We start from the raw sequence: 25929 nt of genomic DNA on the forward strand, positions 1-25929 counted from the left end.
TAAAGCGAACATTTGAGGAAATGCAGTTATTGACACCTCCACATTGAATGATGTTTTCATTTCCAAAACAGTTGATCTGTCCAGTTCTCATTAAAATCGATATTATGGTGGCTATGTAGATGGAGGAGGGTACTCCAGAACAAAGGTCAAGTTTGATTCAATGAAGATAAACTGTTGTGGGTTCTGCTGAAGTGTCCTTGAGTGCAACATTGAGCTTCTATCTGCTTGATATAGGTCATCATGGATAAGAGCAGATGAAGTGCTCTTACAGTAATTGCTTCATTATTATATTTGTCCATACAGTACACCTCCAGAGAGGCACGTTCACTGCCTGGCACATCACTCTGAGGTCATTTATCACAAATCTTGACAGAAAAATAAAAAAATAAAACTTGAAAATTACATTTTCACATACTTATGGAGCCTTTTCTTTCCTACCTGACTAGTAGGTGTTTAACTTTAGGTTAGCTCACCAAGAAGCAGTAAATTCTAGATACATTTTATAGAGAAGGAGCCATTAATATTACAAAACTTTCAGCTCCCATTTATTTGGCGGTTTTAAAATGACAAGTCATCTTGATGTGATTAAATGATGAAGCTCATTAAAAGTCTGCCCACTGCTTCTTCTGCAGACTCAGTGTGAAACACTAATGAAACAACTTTTTCCTTCAGCTTATTGATCTGTTGACTTCTGCAGGAATAAAGCTTTAACATAAAGTATTACCAGAAACCTGCATCCTTTTCTTCTGGGGAAAAAAGTGTATAATGTATCAGTAATTCTTAACCTCTTTCAGAGCATGATCCCCTTTAGGGATGAAAATATTTTGTAACAATTAGTCTTTGAACTCTAAGACAAGCTCTATGCTGAATTTAACTTTCCTTTAAAAAAGGAAGAAGAAGACAAGTTTTCTCACTCTCACTTTAAAGTGAATGTCACCTTGAGATTGTCAGACACGCTACTGGGAAATCATCACTGAGAGATTGGTATTCTGTATCAGTTTCTCTATTTTGCTTGCATTCTCCATAGTGTCCCATTTTAATGTGTTTAATAGTTATCACGTTTTAGTCCACTAATTGTGCTGTCTTTTGTTTTTTGAGGGGTTTTTTCCAAAGGCGCTGACCAAAAACTAGCTACAATTATTATAATTTCAGTGCATGTCTGATCTCCCTTACCTCCTAATCAGTATTCAAAAGCACTGAACACATAAATAGCCCACTCACTCTGCTGCCACTGCAGGGTGAGGATGAACTGTTGGCCCACAGCTGCTGGCTCCTGGTTGCTGGTTCACCAGTAGAGAGATGACCTTTTGCCCACCATTGTGCATCCATGCTGAAGAATTATTTCCACCCGCTCAGCAGCCACAGTGTTCTCTAACTTGTCTGAAGACAACAGTTGGCTAGCTTTGTTAGATAACAGCCACGAAGGACCACTCCAGCACTTTGCTGCCGTACAAAAATGAAACAAAGCCAGACTGTTACACAACCACAATGGGGAAAAAGGGATTAAGCTGTGCATACTAACATTTTTGATGTTCTTCTATTCTCACAGGTGTAAGCGAATGATTGCTGCTCTAAATGAATGTTAGCTGTTGAAAGCATTTCCTTCCAAGAACATTTTCTGATTTCGTCACATTATTCTTAATTGTTCTGTTTAACAGTTCTCAGTTACTGTTCAGTAACTTTTAATTTTTGTTTCTTGTTTGTTGTCAGAGATCATTTTTTATCTCTCGAGATAATGTGATAAGTCTCTTTAGGTGTCTTTTCACATATTCCATTGTGTGTGTACATGCCATGATCTTGCTGGAAGTGGAGGCCCAATTCTGAAATGTTGACAATCCCACCAGCATGGATGATGATGTAGATGTTGTTGTTCCTGGTTCTGTAAGCTGTCCTATGCAAGTACACAAGGAATTGGTGGTTTTCAATTAGGTAAAATTAATTTCCGTTGCATTTACTAATAGTCTGCAGACCAATCTGCCCCCACATCAAACCATCTGTCAGATAGTGTGTTTTCCTTGTGCCATCAAAACAACTCTGACCAGTCAGGACATGGACAGATCTCTGCAGATGTCCTGTGGTGCCTAGCACTGGAAAAAATATAGACCCTTTAGATGTAGAGGAGGGGAACCTCAGAAGATCTACTTTTTTTTTTTCAACAAATCTGCACAAGGACAGGGATGTACACAGATCAAGGCAAACTGCCAGGGGTGACACAACTGGTTATTAGGCTTAGGGGACAATTACTTTTTCACAAAGGTGTGGATAGCTATTTTCCCCCCTTACTAAATGATATAATCATTTAAAAGCTGCACTTTGTAGCTATGTGGGTCATCTTTGTCTAATATTAAAATCAATTAGATGATTTGAAACATGTGACAAAAATACAAAAAAAAGGAATCAGGATGGAGGCAAATAGTAACTGAATTTGACAGCACTTTTTATAAAGAGTAGCAAGTGCCTAGGATTAAAAAGAAAGCATTATATTGATTGCACCACATTCTCTTTTGCAAAAGGAAATCATGCTATTAATGAATCCTGTCTGAATTTAGTGCACCTCATCTGAAAGAGACATCTGCATACCACTTGAAAAAACAGAGTGTCTGTGCTCTCTGGACATGATAAAAACATTTTTGTGGCTTCATGAAATGCCTCAAAAATTCCCTAGTTAAAGTTAACTTTCGTCGAGGAACACGTGTTGGTATAATGTGCGCTTACTGTGATTCATCCTTCACAAAGTCATGAATTCCCTCCTCGTGGGTGTTTATGTTTCATAAACACATTCTGTATCGGTGCCCTGTTGTATGCAACCGTGTCGCATGGGTCATCCATTGCTTTTGCTCGAGGCCCTATTATCTCTAGTCTGGCTAGCTGAAGAGTCCTGATAAGGGAGATAGGTTATCTAATGATAACTAGAGCCTCCTACGTATCGCCTGAGAGCCCCCACACACCTCAATTATGTAAAACCTTGGTAGGAAAGCACGTGGACCTTTTAAAATCTCCAAATGTGTCCGTGTCCACCCATTTTAATATAATCCACAACCATTTAACTGTTATTTCAATAATCACTGTAAATTCTTTGCGTTTTCAAAGACTGGGTCTAATCCTCTATATTGTGAAATGGTGTCTTAATGTGGGTGCTATGGTAAAAAACAGTCTGCAACATCTGACAGACAGAGGCTGCATGGCTATTGAAACCATAGCAACACCAGTCAAACTGGGGCTTCGCTAGTCGCACTTAGAAAACATCAGACGTATTTTGGAAATCACAGGGGGCCCATGCAAACATGTTTGCAGTCCCACAGTCTTCTGACTTTTCGTCCTCCTCCATCAGCCCTTTTTGTTAATATCCCCGGCTTCACCATTTCTCCTCTTCCTCATCCTTCCTCTCTGTTTTGCTGTCCCTATAATCTCTGTCCATCTTTCTCTCTCCCTCCTCTCTCACAGGCCCCTCATTTATCCATCCATGTCTCCTTGCCTTTCCGCCTTCATCTATCTGTCCATCTCGCTCTCCCTTCTGTGTTCATTTTTTACCTGCCTTGGCTGAAATGTGCTTGGTCATTTTCTGTCTTTTTAAATGTCTCCTGTTCCCTTATCTTGTTTAATAACCTTGTGCCAAAATGTTATGTGTCTGAGATGCTGCCAGAAATCCAGATGACCTAACTTGACTTGTCTCAGCTTTTCTGTCCTTAACCTATCTTTCTCCTTATGTCCTTATATCTCTTTGGTCCCTCTTTATTAAGTCCCCCCTCATCTTTACAATGCCCTCTTCGCCTGCTTTGTTCATCTTCCCTTCATGCCACTTTCCCTCTTTTATCTCATCATTATGTCTGTATTCACCCCACTTTGCCTCAATATCCTTTATCTGTCTTTTTTACTGACTCCTTACTCTCTCACACTCTCCTTATGCTTTCCTGTTCTTAACTGTTTGGATTTGTCTCCGTCCCTCACAGTCTTTCTCTTTCCGTCCTCACCTCCATCCATCCACCTGTAGCAGTATGTTCAGCTCAGTGTTCCTGGGATCCATCATGTCGAACTCGCTGTGGGAGAGGACGTTTGCACCGCACCCCAGCAGGAGCTCGGCCACCTCCCTGTGGCCGTGCGGAGCCTCCAAGTGCAGTACCGTCGTTTTCGGCACGTCTTCGGTGTTGATGCTCTGACGCTGTTCTGTACAGAGGCACACAGTGCCCTCTGGTGGTAAGAAAATGAAAAACACAACAGCGGGCAGAAGTAGAATGAAGAGAACGTGAGAACAACTTTTTGTAGATAACCACATGTGAAGACAGGTGTTTTCTGCACAGGGTGACATTACTGAAAACCATGCAAGATGGTTACAGATTACTATTATTTTAAAATGTGTGTTTTTCTTTTTTGTCATGTCAAAAAACGTGGGAGGGGGGTTTGCAGCTTAGGACATAATGATTGCAACAATCCAGTACGCTATCCAGCTGCTTATTATACACACACACACACACACACACACACACACACACACACACATATATATATATATATATATATATGTATAAAAATAAAAATTCCTCTATTGCCTCTGTGGGCGGTCTATCCTTCCACCACGGGTCCTCTACCAGAGGCCTGGGAGCTTCTTGAGGGTCCTGTGCAGTATCTTAGCTGTTCCCAGGATTGCGCTCTTCTGGACTGAGATCTCCGATGTTGTTCCTGGGACCTGCTGGAGCCACTCGCCTAGCCTGGGAGTCACAGCACCTAGTGCTCTGATTACCACTGGGAGTGTACCTTCACTCTCCACATCTTCTCGACCTCTTGTCTGAGCCACTGGTACTTCTCCAGCTTCTTGTGTTCCTTCTTCCTGATGCTACATCTATCACTACAGCCGCCTTGTCTACCACCACTATCTCCGGTTGGTTAGCCACCACCGTTTTGTCTGTCTGTATCTGGAAGTCCCACAGGATCTTAGCTCGGTCATTCTCCACTACCCTGGGGGGGGGGGGGGGGGTTCCATTTAGACCTCGAGACTTCCAGGTCATACTCAGCACAGATATTTCTGTATACTATGCTTGGTTATTGCGCTCCATGTATGCCCTGCCTGCTAGCATCTTGCAAGCTTGCTGTTATGTGCTGGATTGTCTCAGGGGCATCTCTACACAGCCTGAACCTGGGGTCTGGTGTGATAGACCCCAGCCTCTGTGGATCTTGTGCTCAGATCTTGCTCCTGTGCTGCCATGATTAGTGCCTCTATGCTGTCTTTCAGTCCAGCTTTGTCCAGTCACTGGTGGGACTTCTGGATGTCAGCCACTCTCTCTCTCTATCTATCTATCTATCTATCTATCTATCTATCTATCTATCTATCTATCTATCTATCTATCTAGTAGTTTCAAAAGAAGCCAGCATAAATCAAATTATGTTTCCGACTTATATTCTCAGACTTGAAAAATCTCCTTAAGAGCCACAAAATGCAGGCCTCATGACGTTACACGACACCTTTACTGATCTAATAAGTACTTCAAGGCTGGTAGCTGCTATAATGTAGGTAAATATTTGTGTAGAGCCTAAGCCGGAGTAATTCCTATGATTTATACACTGTCATCCCACTTTCAGTAATATTTTGTTGAATTACCACTCCAAAAGAACTTCTGTCATCTTATGACTGAACTCCTGTCACCATCTAGATCTCAGATTTACCATAAACATAACCTACAGGCTAAAAAAAGTCCTCTTGCATAAGTTTTTCTTTTTTATGTAATTACAAGAAGGGAATGATGTATGAGTTTGTCACAGACTAGGGAGTTTCCAGCTCTCTCTCATAAACTGCTGCAAATATGACAGCTAATCAGCCAAAGTTGACACTCCATGGTAACAGAAATGTAAATGATCATAACTTTCACTCACACAGTCGGCTTTACTTTAGGAAAGGAGATGGGTCTGCCCCATTTCATTAGCAGCAGTCCTTTAATTCATAAATATAAATTATCCTGGATGTGGCTGTTTTAAAAAGATAAAAAAATAAAAAGGTGAAAGCTCCAATTTCTCCACTTATTTTAAAATGCAGAGATTGTGTGAACATGCCATAAATACACAGTGCCTTCAAAAACTGCCACTAGTTACCAGAAAAAACATTTTAACAGGTGACACTGTTTACAGACAGAACTTCATTCCCAGTTTGCATAATTTTAACTCTAATGTCTGTATGTACAGTACAGTAACAGCACAGTAGTAAGTAAGTACAGTAATCTGACAAATGTTGGCCTTGGGGAGAGTAAAAAGAGTAAAAGAGAAGACAAAAAATAATTAAACAAAAAATATATACACAACTTTTGTCAAGTGTATGTATATATATATATATATATATATATATATATATATATATATATATGAGCACTTTTTTAAATTTACAAGCATCATAATTGGCACCGACCTTCAATGTTGTTAGCAAATGTTATTTTTTTCTTAATAACAGCTATAAGGTATGAAAGATATAGGTGGACACGTAGGCAGCCCACAATAAATTAAGAATATGTAAAGATCTGCTCAAATATTATTTTTACTTTCTTAATATTTATCCTGCTCAGTATGAGGCTTCAGCCCTCTACTGCCTCAGTGCTACTGCATGGTGAGAGGGTCCAATACAATGTAAAGACAAAACAATCAGTGGTCCATGGAGGTAGACGAGCATGCACATGCATCTTATTATGGATTAGGCTAAATATTATTCCATAATTAATCTGTAACAGCTTCCCCAGGCTGTGACCCGGTTGTTATCAGAACTCTGACATTATGATCCCCGGCATCTGCAGCCCAATATGCACTTGTCATACCACTGTTCTCTCCAGGAGAATCATTCACTCATTGGTGAAGTGCTGAAAATAAAATAACCAATAGGCTGCTCAACATTAAAAAAAGAGTATCATTGTAAACTATTTCTTAAAACAATAATTCTTATGTTAAATTAAACAATTAGTTTAAAGACATGAGTGTGCAGTTGTAGTTTAATTTATTTATTTACTGTAATATTTTAAAACTAAAAAGTTAAAAACTACGACTACATTAACCAATTAGCTTTACATAATATAAATGTATCATTAAAAAAATCATTAAAAGTATAACCAAAAAGTTTCACACTTGCTATGGCAATTTGTATCTTTCTCATTTCTTCTGATACAAGAAAATCAATGATATTGGGTTCACTTTTTTACTATAAAATATTTAGTTGTAAAGTTTTAAATAAGTTGCGGCTGTATTATAAAATTACACTTTAGCTACTTTCCAGTGTGATTTGTATATCCTAAGTCTAGTTTCTTCAGGAACTACATTTCCCAGAAACGCTCGCAAGCATATCGAAGGCCTGCGTCACGTGTGTTCCCAGTTTCCGGTTGAAGTGTAAATGGATACATGACACAGTTGTTTGGGGGGAAAAGCTATCTTCAGGAAAATCGTTAACGTCCACAAATTCGTCAGCGGGATTTTGACATCGCACCGACCGACTGACAGCTCCGTGTAGATTCGGCCGCGATGGAGGCGGTCCCCCGGATGCCGATGATCTGGCTGGATCTGAAAGAGGCTGGGGAGTTCCAGTTCAGCCCGTCCGTGAGGCAGGTGAGCTGGGTGGGGAGTGGAGCAACAGGGCTGAGGTCGAAAGTCAACCAAACAAGGATTATGAACGAAGGGATGACCTTATCAAGAGGGTGCCGCTAGCCATAACTCAAAGCAACAGTTGTCGCTACCTGTCGAGGGTAAAAGAATTTTCCAGAACGGGTAGCTGACGTGCTAGCAAAGGTCTGTGTCAGGCAAACCCCTCCTGCTCACTGCCTTTGTTTGCTAACGTTAGCGAGCTGCTTGCTAGCTGGTAATAAGCTAAAAACTCAAGTTGATATTTAGCTTTCAGCTAAGTGGCTAGCTCTGTAGGAATCGATCAAAATACTGCCAACGCGAAAGGCATATGTGCGTATTTCTAGGACTCCTACATCTCGAGTCAGCCTTCCGACATGAGAATATTAAACAATGATCTCATTGTCACATGCACCTGAGCGAGCGGAGCAGTTTGTACTATTCAAACTACCAGCCTGCTTAATAGTAAACACGGGTTTACATAAGCTTCTATAACGAAATACACAGGGAAAGTTGTCACTACACCTGTGACGCTACTTCTTACCTTAACCGTAAGAAAGGTGAACTATCCTGTTATGTAGCGCATGTTAAAAACAAATAAAGCCATGTAAAAACAGAAACAAACAAAATTATAGAGGACAAATATGGAAGATAAAGACCCTTTAAAAAAGAGGAAGAACGAAAAGTTTCGGGCCCTTTTTTGGTGCCTTCAAATCCATTCTGGGAGAAAACCTTGTGTATGTGAGCATCCAAGTCCAAGCTTTGTTTTTCCTGTTGGGCGACATTACAACCTTCATGTGTTAGAAGAACCTATTCCTGTATGGTGTCAAAAAGGGATTTCGCTTTTAGCTTGGGAAAAAAAAGAAAGAAAATTAAATATTAACAGATTTTTTTTAGGCCTACTGCTTCCAAAGCTCATCTCGGATATTTAAACTCCAGATCATTTGACTGCTTATTAAAGCTGGTATCATCTTTATCTGGTGACTCATTTGTCTTCCCAAACGTCTTCCTCATGCACGTAAAAGGACTTTGTCCTCATGACTAAATACAATAATCAGAGGGGTTATGTGGTTGGTTTGGTTTGTTTGTTAGCAAATCGTTATGGCGCAGAGAACAAAATTGCACTTGTGAGATCATTGTTTCACAAATGTATGTCAGATTTATCTAAGCAAATTTGAGAGACGTTATCTTGATGTTTCCACAAAAATGTCACAAACTGATCTGGATCCAGACATCCTTTTAGATCCAAGGATTCACTTCATACATGGTGTGGAGTATATTTTTAGCCACTGTGGAGGTGGAGATGCAGTTTCAGACTTTCTTATTAGTAATTCTTTTTGGTAATAGTAAGACTTATTTTGATTTAATTTAGCGACAGAGTGTTTTTTTAAAAAAATACTAAGAATGATTATTGTATTATTTTTATTGGCCTTAAAAGTGTAGCCTTTAAATAAGGGGTAGTCGATCAGAACAACATTATTTTAAAAATGTATCTAAAATGCCAACATTTTCTCTGTTTACCCCAAACTAATGCACAATAGCACATATTTGGCCTGAAGGAGTAACAACATGACTGTGTCTGTCTTCTTGCTTTGTCATTGTGAACTTTCCATGATTGAATTAAAATTGAAACAAAAGCACTAGTAGAAGAATGAGTGTATCTGCAGGGCTGTTTACCTCCTGACCTGACAATTAGTAGCTTAAAGCTTATTGTAGTGGCTTATGGGGGACAGTGTGAGTCCTGGCAAAGCATGATGGGAAGTCTTGAAGCTCCAAGAGTCTAAGTGCTTGGCTTATGCTCAAGACTAAAGATTAACATAATGAGTAATAAGCCCCAGTTCAAAGACATTTGAATTTTTTTTTTTCTAAACAATTTAACCCTCAGTATTAGAAATGATATATTTATTTCTGTATTAGGATCTAACCCTTCATTTAATTTTGTTTTTACCTGATTTTCAGCAGCACATTCACCTCCTTTTTGCTTCTGCTTCTTTTTCTCTAGTTCATCTTAAAGAACTATGGAGAGAATCCGGACAACTACAACGAACAGCTGAAGAAACTGGAGACGCTGCGGCAGGTGAGCACTGTGTCAAAGTATTCTCAGTCAGATTTCTGTGACTCGGACTTGTCCATCGTTATGTGGGTTGCTATTGAATATAGTGAAACTGACTGTTAGGCATCTGAAATTAAGTGTTCCCAACTTCCAGGCATAGTTCACATATGACTATGAATCCTTACTGGGATATTGCCGGGGTTATAGTGTTTGTTGCAGGACGCCGTGTTCTGTTGACAGTTCTTCTTTCCCACCATTGCCAAGTGCTTCTTCACAGGGGATCTTTTGATTATTGGGATTCTCTCTCTAACACTGCAGGGTCTATACTTTTCACTATAAAGCACCTTGAAAGGACTGTGTAAATAAAATTGTGATGAATAAACTGGGTTATCACATAAAGTCATTAATATTTAACCTTAACAATCACAATCCCAACCAGATGGTAAAAGAAACCTCCATCCAGTGCATCACAACTACAAACTGTCTGTTTTGTGATGAGGGTAAGATCATCATGTATAGTCATATGTGTGCAGTTTTACATTAATAGTAATATTTCCATGTGGACAGGGATTTTCAATACAAAAGATTCTGATACAAGTTATTAATCATATCATAATGAGGCCTTTGGAAGTGTTGCCAAGGAAAATGATAAATTCTGAGCATTAAGCACTGAAACCCATTGTTATATAATTCATCGCTGGGCTGGGTCACAGCATCTTTGCAAGAGTAATGATTTTTTGTAGCTGATTAAACACAACAGAAACACAATGTTTGTGTCTGCTTCGCAGAGCGCAGTGAATGTGACGAGGGATTTCGAGGGATGCAGCACACTGAGGAAGTACTTTGGCCAGCTGCATTATCTGCAGAGCCGAGTGCCCATGGGAACTGGCCAGGAGGCTGCAGTACCCGTCTCATGGTAATAACACACAGAAATCCACAGAAATTGTATGGAGTGTTTACACACACCCATCCAACTGCAGTCTGTACTGCTGAACACCAGAGAAGCTTATTTTAGAGACATGCTCACTGCAGCTTGCTCGTATAGAGCAGTGTCAGCACACTGGCTTAGTTGCTGAATGTTGGGATGTGGATAAAATGAATGAACTGACATTAGGCGTGTGAACCTGTCCTGCTAAATTCTAATTTAGATTTACTTCAACTACATTTAATTAATGCAGTCCTACAGTAGCTTTTCTGTAGTGTTTATAAATACAGTGTCATCTAATACTATGGTTTAGAAATCAATAATATACGATATTGTTCAGGCATTTTATTCTCTTTAAAAATACATTTCTATTTTCTTTGGAAAACAGGACTGAAATTTTCTCTGGAAAAACGGTCACCCATGATGACATCAGCTATGAGCAAGCCTGCATCCTCTACAATCTGGGTGAGTCAGAGCCAATAATAGTAATAAACTGTAACAAGTAATCGCTGCTGAACATGTCAGTTTAAAAAAACAAAACAAAAAACATGAAAGCAATTTATTAGAACTCCTGATGCTGTCTTGCTCAGTACTGTAATGCTTGTTAAATTATGTTTTAATCAGTTGGATCTTCATCAGGTATATGGAGAACATTGCTACATACAGTGGTGTGAAAAAGTGTTTGCCACTTTTGTAATTTCCTATTTTTTATATTTATAATATTAAAGAAGTAAACACAAAATGCAGTTTCTAAATGAAGGTGTTTGTTATTAAGGGAGAAAAAAAATCCAAAGCTACATGGCTCTGTGGGAAAAAGTGATTACCCCCAAAACACAATAACTGGTCGTTAAAAGCAACAGCAACAAGTGCAATCTAGCATTTGCAGTAACTCACAATGAGTCTTTTACAACACCGTGGAGGCATCTTTGGAGAATTCAGCCAGATTGGAGGGTTTCCAAGCATGAACCACCTTTTCAATGTCACGCCACAGCATCGCAATCAGATTCAGGTCAGGACTTTGACTAGGCCACTCCAAAGTCTTCATTTTGTTTTTGTTTCAAGTCATTCAGAGGTGAACTTGCTGATATGTTTTGGATCATTGTCCTGCTGCAAAAGCCAAGTACGCTTCAGCTTGAGGTCACAAACAGATGGCTTGACATTCTCCCTCAGGATGTATTGGTAGACAGCAGAATTCATGATTTTTTTTTGGTTCACTCCACTTTGTCAGGCAGGTCCTACTTAAGTGATTTCTTGACTGACAACAGATGTGGCAGTAATCAGGCCTGGGTGTGGTGAGAGAAACTCAGCTTTCCAAAGATGTCATAACTAGAGATGGCACGATACCACTTTTTTGTGTCCGATACCGATATCTGCCGATACCGATATGAATCCAATATAGTGTGTTTTTTAATCAATAAAACTGTTTTTTTAATATCTTGCTGCTTTTTTTATAAGTTCATACTCAAGTTAAAAAAAAAAAACACTAAAGCTATTCTGTTATACCTGTATGCAAAAAATACACCCAAAAATATACCCAAAATATTTCATAGTTCAGCAACACTGATCAATCTAATAAACTTAAACCTACTCCATCCTCCCTATTCTGGTATTTTAAAGAGTAAGCAACCTAACTAATAGGGTTGCAAACTCCCAGCAAAAAAAAAAAAAAAATAGGGAACCACCCTGCACCCTCCACCTTGTGATGCTTAATCGACGTAATCAACTTTAATTTGATGCAGTGTGAAAAAAAAAATGCACAGAAATCAATTATTTTTAAAGAATAATTAAATAGATTCAACATCTTTCTTCAACAGAATTGCAGACTGCACAGATGGTATCTTCCCAAAGGAAAAAGTACTATAGCTTACTAGGGTATATTAGACCTAATAGTTACTATATACAGTAATGGACTTCTATACATTTTACATCAGATTAAAACTTTGGGTGTAAGATTCGGATAATTATTTATTAAAAGCTAGACGTTTTAAATGAGAATAAGAAAGAAAAGTATGTCTTTGTGCCCCCTTTTCCCTGTTCATGCCCTATTGGCCCCCCTGGCTAAACTTTGCTAGATCCGCCCCTGCACAGTTACCAGCCGTCAGCTACGTAGAAAAGGATCCTGGTGTAGAAAGTAATATTAAATAAATTCTAACAACAGCTTATCAAGCTTAAACGTGCTGCTGTTGTTCATTCGCTGGTTTCCTCTTTCTGGCACGAAGTGGGGAATAAACAAACAAGAGAGATGGACTCGCGACAGAAAAGCCGATCAGCTGATCATTGATCAGTTTCATGATTGAAGTAGCAGCAGGAGAGGGAGGGAGAGAGAAGAGGCAGTCGCTCCATATATCGGTTGTTAAGCTTAACGCAGGAATGCTTTACAAACATTGAGAGATGAACTTACACACTTGCTTTACTTCACTCTGGGATAACTTCCTCGGAGATGAACACCTGATTGCTAGCGAGGCTACCGCTCTGTCACGTGACGCATACTGCTCTGATGTGCTACGGTTATGAGCCGAGTTACGCCATGTCGCAAGTTTTTTGAGGTGCTTTTTTGATATTTAATGGATCGGATTACATTTTTTATTTCCCTTTGATATCCGATCCAGTAATTTACGTCAGTATCGGACCGATACGTAATATCGGATCGGTCCATCTCTAGTCATAACATACATTTATGTAATAACATAATAACTTAATAAACACCTTCATTTAGAAACTGCATTTTGTGTTTGCTTGTGTTAGCTTTGACTTGTTTTATCTCAGAATTCTATGGTTGACACAAACAGTCGCTTTTTGTTCATGGTGTTCGAGATTTTCAGAAGGTAATGTTAAATTTGTACATGAAACCCCTCAGTACCGTATTGTATATGCTGTAGGGGCATGCCACTGTTGAGCGTGTCACGCAAATCACTTCCTTTAAAGAACACTGCAGAGAAATTCAGATAGTTTTCAGCTTATATGCCAATTATTTACTGAATGTGAACAACAAAACCTACAAATTCCACCAAACTTATCTGTGGATTGTCTGCAGGGGCCTTGCACTCCATGTTGGGAGCCATGGACAACAGGGTATCTGAGGAGGTAAGAGAGACACATACATGGGCGCAGAGTAATTCTAGCCATTTGTTTGCTCACACAGTCCCACTGACTCTCTCTGTTTCATTTTTAGGGGATGAAGGTGTCATGCACTCACTTCCAGTGCTCAGCAGGAGCCTTCTCCTACCTGAGAGACCACTTCAGCCACAACTTCAGTGTGGATATGAGCCACCAGATTCTGAACCTCAACATCAACCTTATGCTGGTAGATTACACACCTATATGTACTCACACACACACACACACACACACACACACAAAACAAATGAGTGTCCTTAACATCGGTCTCTCTCACAGGGCCAGGCTCAGGAATGTCTTCTGGAGAAGTCCATGTTGGACAACAGGAAGAGTTTCCTGGTTGCTCGCATCAGTGCTCAGGTTGACTTCTTACCATTAAATATGAATCATATAGTCATCATTAATTTTAATATTAAATGCTAATAACTGCGGCCCTGTTGTTGCAGGTGGTGGATTACTACAAAGAAGCATGCAGGGCTCTGGAGAACTCAGAAACGGCTTCCATGCTGGGAAAGATCCAGAAAGACTGGAAGAAACTGGTTCAGATGAAGATTTATTACTTTGCTTCTATCGCACATGTGAGTGTTTAAGGGGGAAATTAGTTCCCTACATGTATGTACTTGTTTGTGTGTGCTGAGTTTGGTCTCAGTAATTGCTTTCTCTTCTCTCAACAGCTTCATATGGGAAAACAGGCAGAGGAGCAGCAGAAGTATGGAGAACGGGTAGGACCAACACTCAGATGCATTATTTATTTTCCACTGTCAGGGTGCTGTGGTTTATATTTGTGCAGTCATATTTTGCTGCATTGCTACTGATATGATTTAAAAATCCCCTCAAGAGGAATTAGTGCTGATATAATTTTGAAATGTGCCCATTTTCTAATGTTATTAATCTATTTAATTGTGTAACAGTTCAGCTGAAATAAAGACAAACATGCATTTTTTCTTTAACTAGATTAGAAATTGTATTTTTGTATTATAATCTCTACTAATGCACATGTATTGCACAAATTGAGGGTTTCCAGCTGATCACTTTCCTTACAGCCACATCAACATAGCGAGTCCGCTGTGATCTTTGGCCTAAGCTGGTTTTTCCTGGTTAGCACATATATGGAAGCCAACCTGGTGCTATAAATCTTTGAGTGGCAAGCTGGTTCAGTGGTTAGCAATGTTGCCTGAATGCAGTGGGGCCTTTTTGTGTGGTGTTTTCATGTTCACTATATGCCTGTATGAATTTCTTCTGAACACTGTGGCTTCCTCCCACATTTGAAAAACTCTTATTTGGTTGTTGGTGATTTTAAAGTGGTTAAAGTGCATACAGCACATAGTGCTTTGAGTGGCAAGCACTCTAAAAATGCCAGCTCATCATCACTTAAAAAACTATAGTTTTGCATTTCTTGAAATACACTCTTTGACCTTTTTTTTAACATGTCTGTATGCTGTGTGTAAAGATGGGTTAGGCTAGTATACAGTTTTACTAGCCTAACTGTAAAGACAGTGACATGACATTTTTCCCACTGTTCTCAGGAGGTGATAGGATATTCTTTATCTTAATCTTAGTAAGAATGTAAAAATGAGAAACTATCACATTACCTAGGACTAACATTTGGTTTGTGGAGGTTGGTGGCAGCACATTAGAGCACAGTAGTTATGTTACCTTATAGATTTATGTTTAAAAACCAATATGTAAGAATGAAGAACTTCCTGCCTTACTGGCATCCTGCCACCAGGAACTAGTGACATTAGTGACATGCCCCCTCTGTGCCTTTCCTGACATCCAGGGACACTGGAAAGAAACTCTTTCCTTCTTAGTACTAATAGTTTCTTTTAATCTGAATTAAACATGACGTTTTAGTATCACAATGGTTAATTTCATTTTAAATTTTAGAGGTAAAACTGTTTCAGTTAGTTTGACCAGTTTCTTAGTTGGTTTTGTTGAGTCATGTTTATTTTTCTGTCAGTTAAATGGCTTAAATGCTCATTTTCCCCCACAGTTGGCTTACCTGCAGAGCTCCTTGGACAAACTCAATGAAGCCATCAAACTAGCCAAGGTACTTCTTCTCTCTACCTTCCCGGCAATCCATGCTTAGGTCATTTTAGTGTAACTTGAACTTTCCTTGAACTGTTTTCACACTTGAACTTCAAACGTTTTTGGGAGAACCAAATTTTCTGAAGTTGTCTTTTCACACATGCGTCACACAGATGCATAGACCTCCCATTACTGGAAACACACTGTGTGATTTAGAAAAAAGATGTTCAGTCACTCGTTCTGAATTCTTCTTTTATCCCACTACAACCAGGGACAACCTGACAGCGTGCAAGAGGCCCTGAATTTCACCAAGGATGTTATCGGTGGAAAGTGAGCAAAAACTCTTAGTTAACAGTTATGGCCACTTCATGATGATTCAGCGGTTTTTGAGCTTTTTTTTTCTTTGACCTTGCAGGTTTAACTCTGCCAAAAAGGACAATGATTTCATTTATCATGAGACTGTTCCATCTCTGGAGACTCTAGCCTCTGTAAAAGGTAACAGGAAGCATCAGTATGTTTCGCTCAGTCAGTACATGCAAAGCTGGTTTTGCATATAGGGTTTTGCAAATATGTATAAACTGTGTATGAATATGTTTTTGTATGTCTTCCTTCATTTTTATCCTGGTGTTGTGCCTGTGTTCGATTTCTGTTTTCCTTGGATATAATTATTTTAATCATCAGGTTTCACTAAGTAAAACTCCTGGATTTTAATGTATATGTAGTTTCTAAAGTGGTACTGTTATAGTTTTACATGTCAAGTTATGCCTGGCCAACAGTAATGCACAGACAAAGCTAATATTAGCCGGTTTTTATATTTAAATGCAAAAGTTGACAACCATTTATTCTAGATTAGGTCCTTTTTGAGAAATAAGCCATCAATCAATTGAATTATGTTCAGTTCAGTTCAATTTTATTTATATAGCACTAATTCACAAGCGGTCATCTCGGGGTGCTCTTATTGTAGGGAGAAGATCCCACAACTTCAACAATTAGAAAAGCCCCTATGGGGGAAAACTCGCCGTTAATAGGAAGTATCCTCCAGCAGAACCAATCATCCGCTGCGACCAGTTTGAGGTGATGGGAAAGAGCAGAAAGCAGAGAGAGACAGGACGAGAATTTCTCAGAGAGAGAGTTTAAGAACTACTAATGACTAAATGCAATAAAGCGATGTTTTGAGGGCAGAACATGATTCTCTGTTTTGAAACAGAGTGGCCAAGCAGAATAGTTTTTTCAAATTACATTGTATCAGTCTACTTTATTGACTGATTAAACTGATTTTTCTTGGTTGGTTAATTTCCCCATAACCAAAGTAAGTGATTTACTCTATCATATTACTGCAGACATTCTTAAATATTCAGATTTGAAATGCTGTTACCGCAGATTTTTTTTTGTGTGAATATTTTTATTTCACAGCAACACCCTGATGAAGGCCACAAGCCGAAACGCGTTGGCCAGTCAGTAAAGTTGTTCCTCTTCCCTTAAGAGTTGCTGGAGTTCCTGCGTTGTGAATATTTTATTTCATAAAGACAAATTTATGTTTGTTGAATCAAGTTGCCCCACGTTTGGGGTGTAAGAGTAAAATTGGGTACAAGCGATGCTAAAAAGTAAAATGACAGTAGTCTCTTCTTTTGAATGCATTTGGTTACATGCTCTCCTCTTATACTCATCTGTGCTATTACATGAACAGTTTTTTGTCTTTCTAGGTGCTCCTCTGGTGAAAGCACTGCCGGTCAATCCCACCGACCCGACTGTCACTGGACCAGACCTTTTTGCCAAACTGGTGCCCATGGCTGCCCATGAAGCCTCTTCTTTGTACAGGTAGGCCCCCTCAGTGGATGTTAGGTTCACCCTAGAAATATGAAAATATCCACAGTCATATTTTTGTACGTTATTCATGTTCATTTTTATATCTTATGTATTTTTTCAGTGAAGAGAAGGCCAAGCTGTTGAGGGACGTGATGGCTAAGATTGAAAGCAAGAATGAAACACTAGAGTGAGTATGATGTGTCATTAATTTTGCATTCAAGTGTTAAGTGAACTCAGGCTTACTCAATATCCCTCTTTCCCCCAGCTGAATTTTAAATAAGAACCAATCTTGGTACAGCAAAACTTTTAATCGATACCCACATTAAATACTAAAGTACTTAAAATACTAGGGTTTTTGTTTTAAAGATTCTGTTGCAGTATTCGGTAAGTGTTATTGCCTCCTCCTGCAGGCAGTTCATGGACTCTCTAGGCTTGGAGCCAGAGTCTGTAGACAACCTCGATATGTACAACCACCTTCCTCCAGTCCTGATGGAGAAGTGCGCTGCCCTCAGCGTCCGTCCTGACACCGTCAAGAGCCTCATTCAGTCCATGCAAGGTGAGTGCCAGAGGCAGGCACAGCAGACCTAACAATTGCAGTTGCTATCTTTTATTATGAGAGTGCACAGAGGTTACACAGTGAAGATTACCCAGCTACAGCAGCTGGTGCTCAATAATTTAATCAAGCACTTTGATTTAGAAAAGCTACATTCTTATGAAACAGTTGTCCCCTAATTGAAGCAATTCAGTGAGTAGGTCATCTGCTGACAAACAGTGAAATTGTGGGTCATTGTTGATAATTTGCTGTCCCTACTAGATTTTAAGTGAAAGCTGAAGTGAAAATCCAAAGCTGAATTGAAGATTATTTCATGTCACAACATTAAAATATTGCCGACCTTTAACTGTACTACCGAGTGGTGTGTGTCCATAATAGTTTGCACAAATATGCATGTACAAAATTAAGCATGATCTCTTGATAACTAAAACTCACATTTTTTTCCAAAATTTTTGTAATATTTTCATGACTATTCATGTCCTCTCCTGCACAGTGCTCTCCGGTGTCTTTACTGATGTGGAGTCTTCACTGAAAGAGATCAGAGATGTGCTAGAGGTGGATGAAGCAGGTGAGCGAGCTCTCCAGGAAGTTGGTGGCCCTGCTGTGGGTGAGTTGCACCCAGCTGCCCAGAGCCAGGCTCTGGCTGAAATCCGCAGAGACCTTGAGAAGTATATGGAGGCTCATGAGAAGGCCAGTTTTACCAACACGGAGCTCCACCGGGCCATGAACCTGCACATCAGCAATCTGCGTCTGTTGGGGGGGCCACTGGAAAGTCTGAGAGAAGCCCTGCCACGGCCACAGCTGAGTGAAGGTGGGGGCTTTTTGATAATGAAAGGTTACTGTAATTTTGCAAGGTTTAATAGAGCAGATAAAGTCATTAGGGTCATTTAAAGTCACCCAAGATTTTCTGCTCTTCAAAGTTAAAAAGTTTAGATAATTAATATAAATGTGAAACATAGCTGTATATTACTTTTATTGTAGCGTTGCAGTCAGGGCTGCACATTCCCTGGAAAATCTTAAGATTTAGGTCAAATGACAAAATCCAGTATATGTTTTAGTAGCTAATTTTTTTAATCTGTTTAAATTAGTAAGCCAGCTGAGTGTCCAGTGACCAAGGAATTATTTTCTCTTAAAAAAAAAATGCCAGAAAACAGTGAACAATGCCTTGTTTGATATCCTACAGATTAATTGTTTATTTTTTAACTGGTCAAACTGTGAATATAAACACATACATACACCTGTGTCTATGCAGAGGAAGTAGCAGGTCTGCAGTGCATGAAGCGGATCCTGGGAAAGGTGCAGGAGATGAGGGAACAGAGAAGCTCTTTGGAAAAACAGCTCCGTGACCTCATCCAGCAGGATGACATCACCTCCACCCTCGTCACTACGGAGCGAGCAGACATGAAGGTGTTTGGCAAAACACATTTGCAACCACGTTACACTGTTATTTGAAAGCGTATCAGAGAAATAAAATGAAAATAAGTTCCTAAATGAATGCTGTTGTGAGATACTTATTAACTTGTGTCTCTCCAGCACATATTTGAGGAGCAGCTGAAGAAGTACGAACAAGTAAAGGTATACATCGACCAGAACCTCGCAGCGCAGGAAAACATCTTGAAGGCCTTAACCGAAGCCAATGTTCAATACGCTTCTGTTCGGAAAAGCCTGACCCAGACTGAGCAGCAGTGGAACACAACTATCCAGGGACTGGTGGGCTCATATGAAGCCTACGAGGACCTGATGAAGAAATCACAGGAGGGAAAAGAGTTCTACGATGACCTGGAAGCCAAAGCATCACGTCTACTGGAGAGGGCAAAGGCCCTGTGTCAGACCAGGGCAGAGGAAAGGAAGCCCATACTCGAAAAGTAAGGAAGACCTTAGAATAATATTTTAAAGCTTTTTGAGTACTTTAATTATAGTCAACAAATCAATAGTACTTCATGTAGTAGTAACTTAAAACTACTTGTAAAAGACAAATGCTATCCACATTTCTGATTTTTCATGCTGTCCTCTTTGTGTTGGCCGTTCCTCAGAGAGACCCAGAAAAAGCCACCAGCGAGGCCGACGGCAGCTAAGCCGTCCCTTAAGCCAAAGGATGTTGACTCCACCTCTTCTGGCCTAGAGGATCCAGAACTGGCCCAGATCAATGCAGCCATCTTGGCCTTGGGGGGTGACCTGCCTGAGGATCTCCGCAGCCTGCCTCCTGATATTCCTTCCCTCCCTCGCACTGCAGCACATCTGCCTGGTCCTGATGCCTACATGCAACCTGGTGCTAACTTGGGTGGCACCTCTCTGCCTTGGCTGGCTGCTCCAGCTGCTGGTCTTCCACGCTTCCCTGCTAACCTGCCACCTCCAGAACTCCTGGCACGGATTGCTCAGTTTCCTACTGCAGGGACTCATGCAGCACAGGGACCCCTGCCACGTGGGCCCCTACCACAGATGACTCCACAGAGGCCTCCACAAATGCCACCCCAGGCAGGGCTCCCTAGCTATCGGCCTCCCCCTCCTCAAGCTCCCCAACCTGGCCATGTTGCCCCTGTCCCTGTTCGACCTTCAACCACCACGGTGGACAGCATCCAGGCACCTATACCCAGCTACACCCCCACACAACACCACCCTGTCCCACCTGCAGCCTCAGCTGGTTACACTGTGCCTCCACAGATAGGGGCATACCCCCAGTTTGTTCCCCAACCGACAGGTCCCATTCCAGGTGTAGGCCAGACTCCCCAGTCCCAACAGCAGAAGCATCCACAGCAGTACCCCCAGCCGATTGGACAACCACTCCCTCAGGGGTACCAGCCTGGACCAAGGGCTGTTCCTGGCCCTCATCCTCTTCAAAACCAACAAACCTACCCACATCCATATATGCCCCAACAGCCTGGTGTTCCTCCCCAGTACCAGCAGGCGTTTCCAGGTCAGCTACAGTCACAACAAAATGGCTTTCAGGCCCAGCCTCAAAGAGCCCAAGGCTACCAAACTCCACAGGGCTATATTCCCCACCAACACCCTCAAATGATGCCAGGCTCCATGCCAAGGCCACCTCAGAGTATACACCCACCAGGACCCCCATCTTCTCAAGCAGCACCCCCTGCATCTCAACCCTACCCACCCCATCCCAACCAACAGATGCGCCAAGCACTCCCTCATCAACACATGCTACCACAGCACCAACAGGTCTCGATGGCCCCCGGTGCCCAGCAGATACCGCCTCACCCACAGATGCAAATACCAGGTGGTCCCAGAGCACCAATGCCCCCCACAAGTCAGCCGATGCCTCCAGTTTCACAAAACTACATGCCCCCAACGAGCCAACCCATTCACTCTACAATGCACCCACAGATGCCTCCTGTTTCACAACCCCATATGGTTCCTGGTCCTCAGGGCCACTTGCCAAGGGGGCCTATGCCTCAAATGCCCTCCAGTACACTACCCCCACAGCACCACCATCACCCTGGACAGCCTCCCATGCCAAATATGCCGCAGCAGCCCATGCGGATGCCCAGCCAACCCCAATCTCAGCTGCCTCATCCTGGGGGCGTATGCTACCCTGGAGCAGCTCCAATGATGCCTCAGCAGCCTCTGGCACCACAGCCTGCTGCTCCGCAACAACCTCAGGCTCCTCTTCCTATGACACATCCACAGCCTTCAGCTATGTATTCTCCAGCTCCAGGACCTAATGTACCTTCAAGTGCCCCACAGCCACCCACTGCCATAGGCCCACATGGTATACATGCCCCACCTACTCAGCACATGATTCAGCCCACTCCTGGAGGCCCTACAGTATCACAGCCACCCAGCAGTATCCCACCTTCCCCTTCACCTTCTCTCTCCCCAGCACCCTCTCCAGGTCCGTCTTCTCTAGGTCTGAACCATCAGCAGAGGCCCGCTCCAACCCCAACTCCTGGAGGCACAGCCCAATCGACTCTTCCCTCTCCCTCTGCTGTTTCTCCCTCCACTTCGCTGTTTGAACGACAGAACTCAAGCACAGATGACCTCCTGTCCTCAAGTCCAGAGAGCCAACCGGGAGGCACCAAGGCCCCCACCAATGTTCTCCAACCCACCAAAGCTGACCCTCAGGATGGGGAGCGTAGAAAGAAAAGCTCCCAGGGAGTTCTCTTGATCCAGGGTGACCCATACCAAGCCCCAGAGCGTGTCGCCCGCCTTCACAGTGAACTAGAACGTTACAGAGCCCAAGTAGATTCCCTGGAGAACCCCTCAGAGAATGAGGGAGGGCTTTCTGTGCTGGATGCCCGCTGGAAAGAGCTACAGGACCAGCAGGAGAAAGATGCTCGCCAGCTTTCCATTGCTATTGCCCGCTGCTACACCATGAAGAACCGTCATCAGGACATAATGCCCTATGACATAAACCGTGTAGTGCTACAGTCAGGGAAAGATGACTACATTAACGCTAGCTATGTGGAAGACCTGTCACCATACTGCCCACGCCTTATTGCCACGCAGGCTCCGCTCACCGGCACAGCAGCAGATTTCTGGCTGATGGTGTATGAGCAGAAAGTGTCACTGATTGTCATGCTGGTTTCGGAGCAGGAGCTGGAAAAGGTACAGAGTTTAGTTTAGTTTGCAGAGTGGAAGTATATAATCTGTACATTACTTTTTTTCAGTAGTGTGTAAAAATGTTTTTACAAGAGAACTTCAAGTTTTTTGTGGTTCTTTTTTTTTTTTTTTATAAATTAAGCTACGCATCATTAAGTTCATTTACTTTGTTGTTTGTGTGTTTAACATCTTTCCAAATCCTCACAGGGAAAGGTTTGGCGTTACTTCCCAACGGAGCGCGGCCAGCAACTCTCTCAGGGACCAATAACACTCAGCCTAACAACACAGAAGATGACACCAACACACGTGGAGCGCATGATCAGCCTGCAGTACCGTGACCAAAGCCTAAAGCGCACTGTTGTCCATCTCCAGTTTACTTCGTGGCCAGAGCTGTAAGTCATCTCTTTATATTAAAAACTGTAGATAAAGACTTTTCTTAGTCAGCCTGGCAATGCAATGTCAGTACATCAAATATTATTTCTTCATATCCCATTAGGGGCCTTCCTGATAGCAAGAGCAATCTGCTGCGGTTCATCCAAGAGGTTCATGGACACTACCTTCACCAGAGACCCTTACATACACCTGTTGTTGTGCACTGCAGGTGAGTGCATTTCTGTGGCTGTCTGTCCCATTTATATACAGGGAATTTCTTCAATGCATGAAAATGTGAACCTTTATTTACCTAGTAAATGATCCTGGCCCACCAGATCATAGCCTTCAAGTGTAGACAACACATAACAGACGTGTACTGTTTTTGCTTCCTGCTGATAAAAGACCAACTAAGTTTTGATCCTTGTTATTCATTTTAGCACCTCAGTTGTTGTTAATCAATCTGTCCACCTTTTGTCTCAGCTCGGGTGTTGGACGCACTGGCGCCTTCTGTCTGCTGTATGCAGCTGTTCAGGAGCTGGAGGCAGGAAACGGGATTCCAGACCTTCCACTGCTGGTGAAGAAGATGAGACAACAGAGGAAGAACATGCTACAGGAGAAGGTAAAAAAGAGATGGGATTCGGGTGTTGTGTTTAGGATTCTTTGTTGTCGTAGGTTTAAAGCTGCAATACGCAAAAATGTACATATAGACGACAGAAAAAGCTGATTGTACATTTCAAGGAGTTTAAAACCTAAATTTTAATTAAGCATTATGAGATAAATAAACAGTCGCAAAGAGGACTTTGCAAAGTGCTGCTCAAAAATCCTATTCTAAATATAGAAATACGTGACTATGCTGACAAATTACATCATGAATCAGGCACTGCTGATGAATAGCTCTTCATATAGTACACACTTTATATCATCTTTCGGTCTGCCTCCAGCTCCACCTGAAGTTTTGCTATGAGGCTGTTTTGAAGCATGCCGAGCAGGTTCTTCAGCGCCACGGCATCACGACCGCGACCTGCAGCAAGAACACCAACTCTGCAGCCACAAAGGTTTGTCACTCTTCTTATATTGTCCATTCAAATAAGTTCAACTGGTTAGTGGCTCACAAAGCACCATAAAGGAAAAGATATGTTGCTGCTGCATTTTGTAGGGTGTGATTAATAATCCTTTGAAAAACCATAGCCACGCAGCTTCTAGGTGACAGAATGTCACATACTTATATTACTGGAGCCAATTTTGTTCAGTGCTGTGAGCTATGCAGTCAAAACTTTACTCAGCTCTATTGTAGATTTCTAGACATGGACATCTGAAATGGTTCTTAAAACCAATCCCTAGCATCTCACATCTAATTGCACAACTTTAATCTGACTGTAACTCTCTAATTGTTTACATTTTTGCACTCCTGATTGTTCCCAAGGAATTCTGAGTTCTGGTTAGTTGAGGTACTGAAGGTGTTTTTTGCTTTGCATCACTTCTTTCATTCGTATTTCTTAAACACCTCTCTCTCTTTTTCTGAAGCCTTACTCGAGACAGGAATCTCAGCAGGATATTGTCCTCGGCGGTGACATGCCCATCAGCTCCATTCAAGCCACCATCGCTAAACTAAGTATCCGGCCTCCAAGTACCACGGACGCAGGCATGGAGGCTGAGGAGCAGGTCGGCCCTCTCTTACCTGCTCTTGACTCACTGGGGGACATCCAACAGCTCCAGGATCTCTGTCCTGCCACAGATCCACAGCCCCCATCCTCCTTAAGCCCACCTCTCACTTCCCCCACTGCCTCTCCTCCACCACCACCCAACGGGCTTGATGCCGTTTCCCCTTCTTCTCTGCCAGCACCCAACCATCAGCCAGTCCCAGAGGCTCCGCCCAGTGTTCCTCCTGCTTCCTCTGGACCAGCTCCTTCATCTCTGGAGCTCCTGGCCTCGCTGACGCCTGAAGCCTTCTCCATGGACGGAGTGGGTCGAGGTAAACAGCGGGTGACCAAACAAAGCTTTCTGCAGCCGGCAGAAGGTCAGGGTCTCCACGGAACTCGAGGGGACGAAGGAGACGACCCGCTCAGTAGCCTGGATCCACTCTGGAGCCTCAGCAAGCGTTGAGATGAAACCATAGATTTCTGCCTTTCACCCACTTTACCACCAGATGTCAGTGATGGCCTGTAGATCTTTCTAATCCTGCTTTAAAAAGATGAAGAAGAAAAAAAACAAAAAACAAATTGTCTTGGAGATATTTTTAGTGGTTGATTACCAAGATGTGCCTAGTGGCAGATTGTAAGGGTTCAGTTTTGAAGATTGAAAGGTGTACTTGCACTGCTTTAGGGGTGTGAGGCTTGAAACTAAAAACACTTGCTTCTCCTTCCATCACTGATGGCTTCTGGGACCAGAACACTATGCACTCGTTGGTATTCCTTCATTCTTTGCCGCTCTTTGCTGCTTTTCTTATTACGTGTGTGGTGGATGGAAGAATGTCTGCTCTTCCAGCACCAAACCTGCGCTCCCTCATCTAAAAAGAAAAAAAAAAAAAAAAAAATCCCAGCATGCACTCCACTTTCACAGGAGCCTCACTGTTGGGCATCAAAGCATCGCCAAGGGTGTGACATCGCTTGGCCGCTCTGTGATTATTTAATGGCTGGAATAAAGGATGAAGTTGCAGGCATGTGGAGGCACTCCCAACTCAATCAGTGCGTACAGTTCAGTTTTTATGTTAACAGAGCAGCATACAAATCAGCACGTCTTAACAAGCTGATTATTTTTCTTTGTAACACTGTAAATATCTTAAACCTAGAATATTACAAAAATTGTCCTTCTGGAATTAAAAAAAAAAAAAATCACTAATCATTCATTATTGTAAAAATCTGAAATAAATCCAGTAGACAGTCAACCTTTGTGGTATCAAAGCCTCTTTATTTGAAAATTAGTACAAAGTTTTGCGCTGTT

The 25929-nt window shown here is 41.8% G+C and overlaps 1 protein-coding gene and 1 long non-coding RNA gene across 5 annotated transcripts; one reads left to right on the top strand and one right to left on the bottom strand.

Moving 5' to 3' along the window:
- Positions 1-557: 557 nt before the first annotated feature.
- On the bottom strand, positions 558-9454 carry LOC112848228 (uncharacterized). The gene is made up of 3 exons (XR_003222241.1): positions 8126-9454; positions 3972-4188; positions 558-1891 (listed from the first exon to the last, which is right to left on the bottom strand). It is a non-coding gene; the product is annotated as an uncharacterized LOC112848228 (long non-coding RNA).
- Positions 7322-25873, top strand: ptpn23a (protein tyrosine phosphatase, non-receptor type 23, a). 4 transcript variants are annotated; one of them, XM_005455145.4, is made up of 24 exons: positions 7322-7569; positions 9584-9658; positions 10423-10550; positions 10948-11024; positions 13594-13643; positions 13732-13863; positions 13956-14036; positions 14123-14254; positions 14351-14398; positions 15670-15726; positions 15976-16034; positions 16120-16199; positions 17408-17522; positions 17632-17697; positions 17921-18066; positions 18557-18874; positions 19316-19470; positions 19597-19928; positions 20097-22623; positions 22825-23009; positions 23114-23218; positions 23470-23608; positions 23931-24044; positions 24514-25873. In XM_005455145.4, exons 1-24 carry the CDS (start codon positions 7486-7488, stop codon positions 25090-25092), a joined length of 5784 nt encoding a protein of 1927 aa, XP_005455202.1. In that variant the 5' UTR covers positions 7322-7485; the 3' UTR covers positions 25093-25873. The 4 variants fall into 4 exon arrangements, with proteins under 4 accessions (XP_005455202.1, XP_025767395.1, XP_019220074.1 ...); XM_025911610.1 differs by having other exon boundaries at positions 7545-7565; XM_019364529.2 differs by lacking the exon at positions 7322-7569 and adding an exon at positions 7605-7749.
- The last annotated feature ends 56 nt before the right edge of the window (positions 25874-25929 follow it).

The sequence above is a fragment of the Oreochromis niloticus genome, linkage group LG11, assembly GCF_001858045.2.
Source record: "Oreochromis niloticus isolate F11D_XX linkage group LG11, O_niloticus_UMD_NMBU, whole genome shotgun sequence".
Taxonomy (NCBI): domain Eukaryota; kingdom Metazoa; phylum Chordata; class Actinopteri; order Cichliformes; family Cichlidae; genus Oreochromis; species Oreochromis niloticus.

What these genes read in the sequence shown, in the direction of transcription:
- ptpn23a (XM_005455145.4), top strand. Translation starts at nt 7,486, where the DNA reads ATGGAGGCGGTCCCCCGGATGCCGATGATCTGGCTGGATCTGAAAGAG. An exon ending in ACAACAGGGTATCTGAGGAG is followed by an intron (nt 13,644 to 13,731) that starts GTAAGAGAGACA and finishes TTTCATTTTTAG; the next exon opens with GGGATGAAGGTGTCATGCAC. An exon ending in CGGAGCAGGAGCTGGAAAAG is followed by an intron (nt 22,624 to 22,824) that starts GTACAGAGTTTA and finishes AAATCCTCACAG; the next exon opens with GGAAAGGTTTGGCGTTACTT.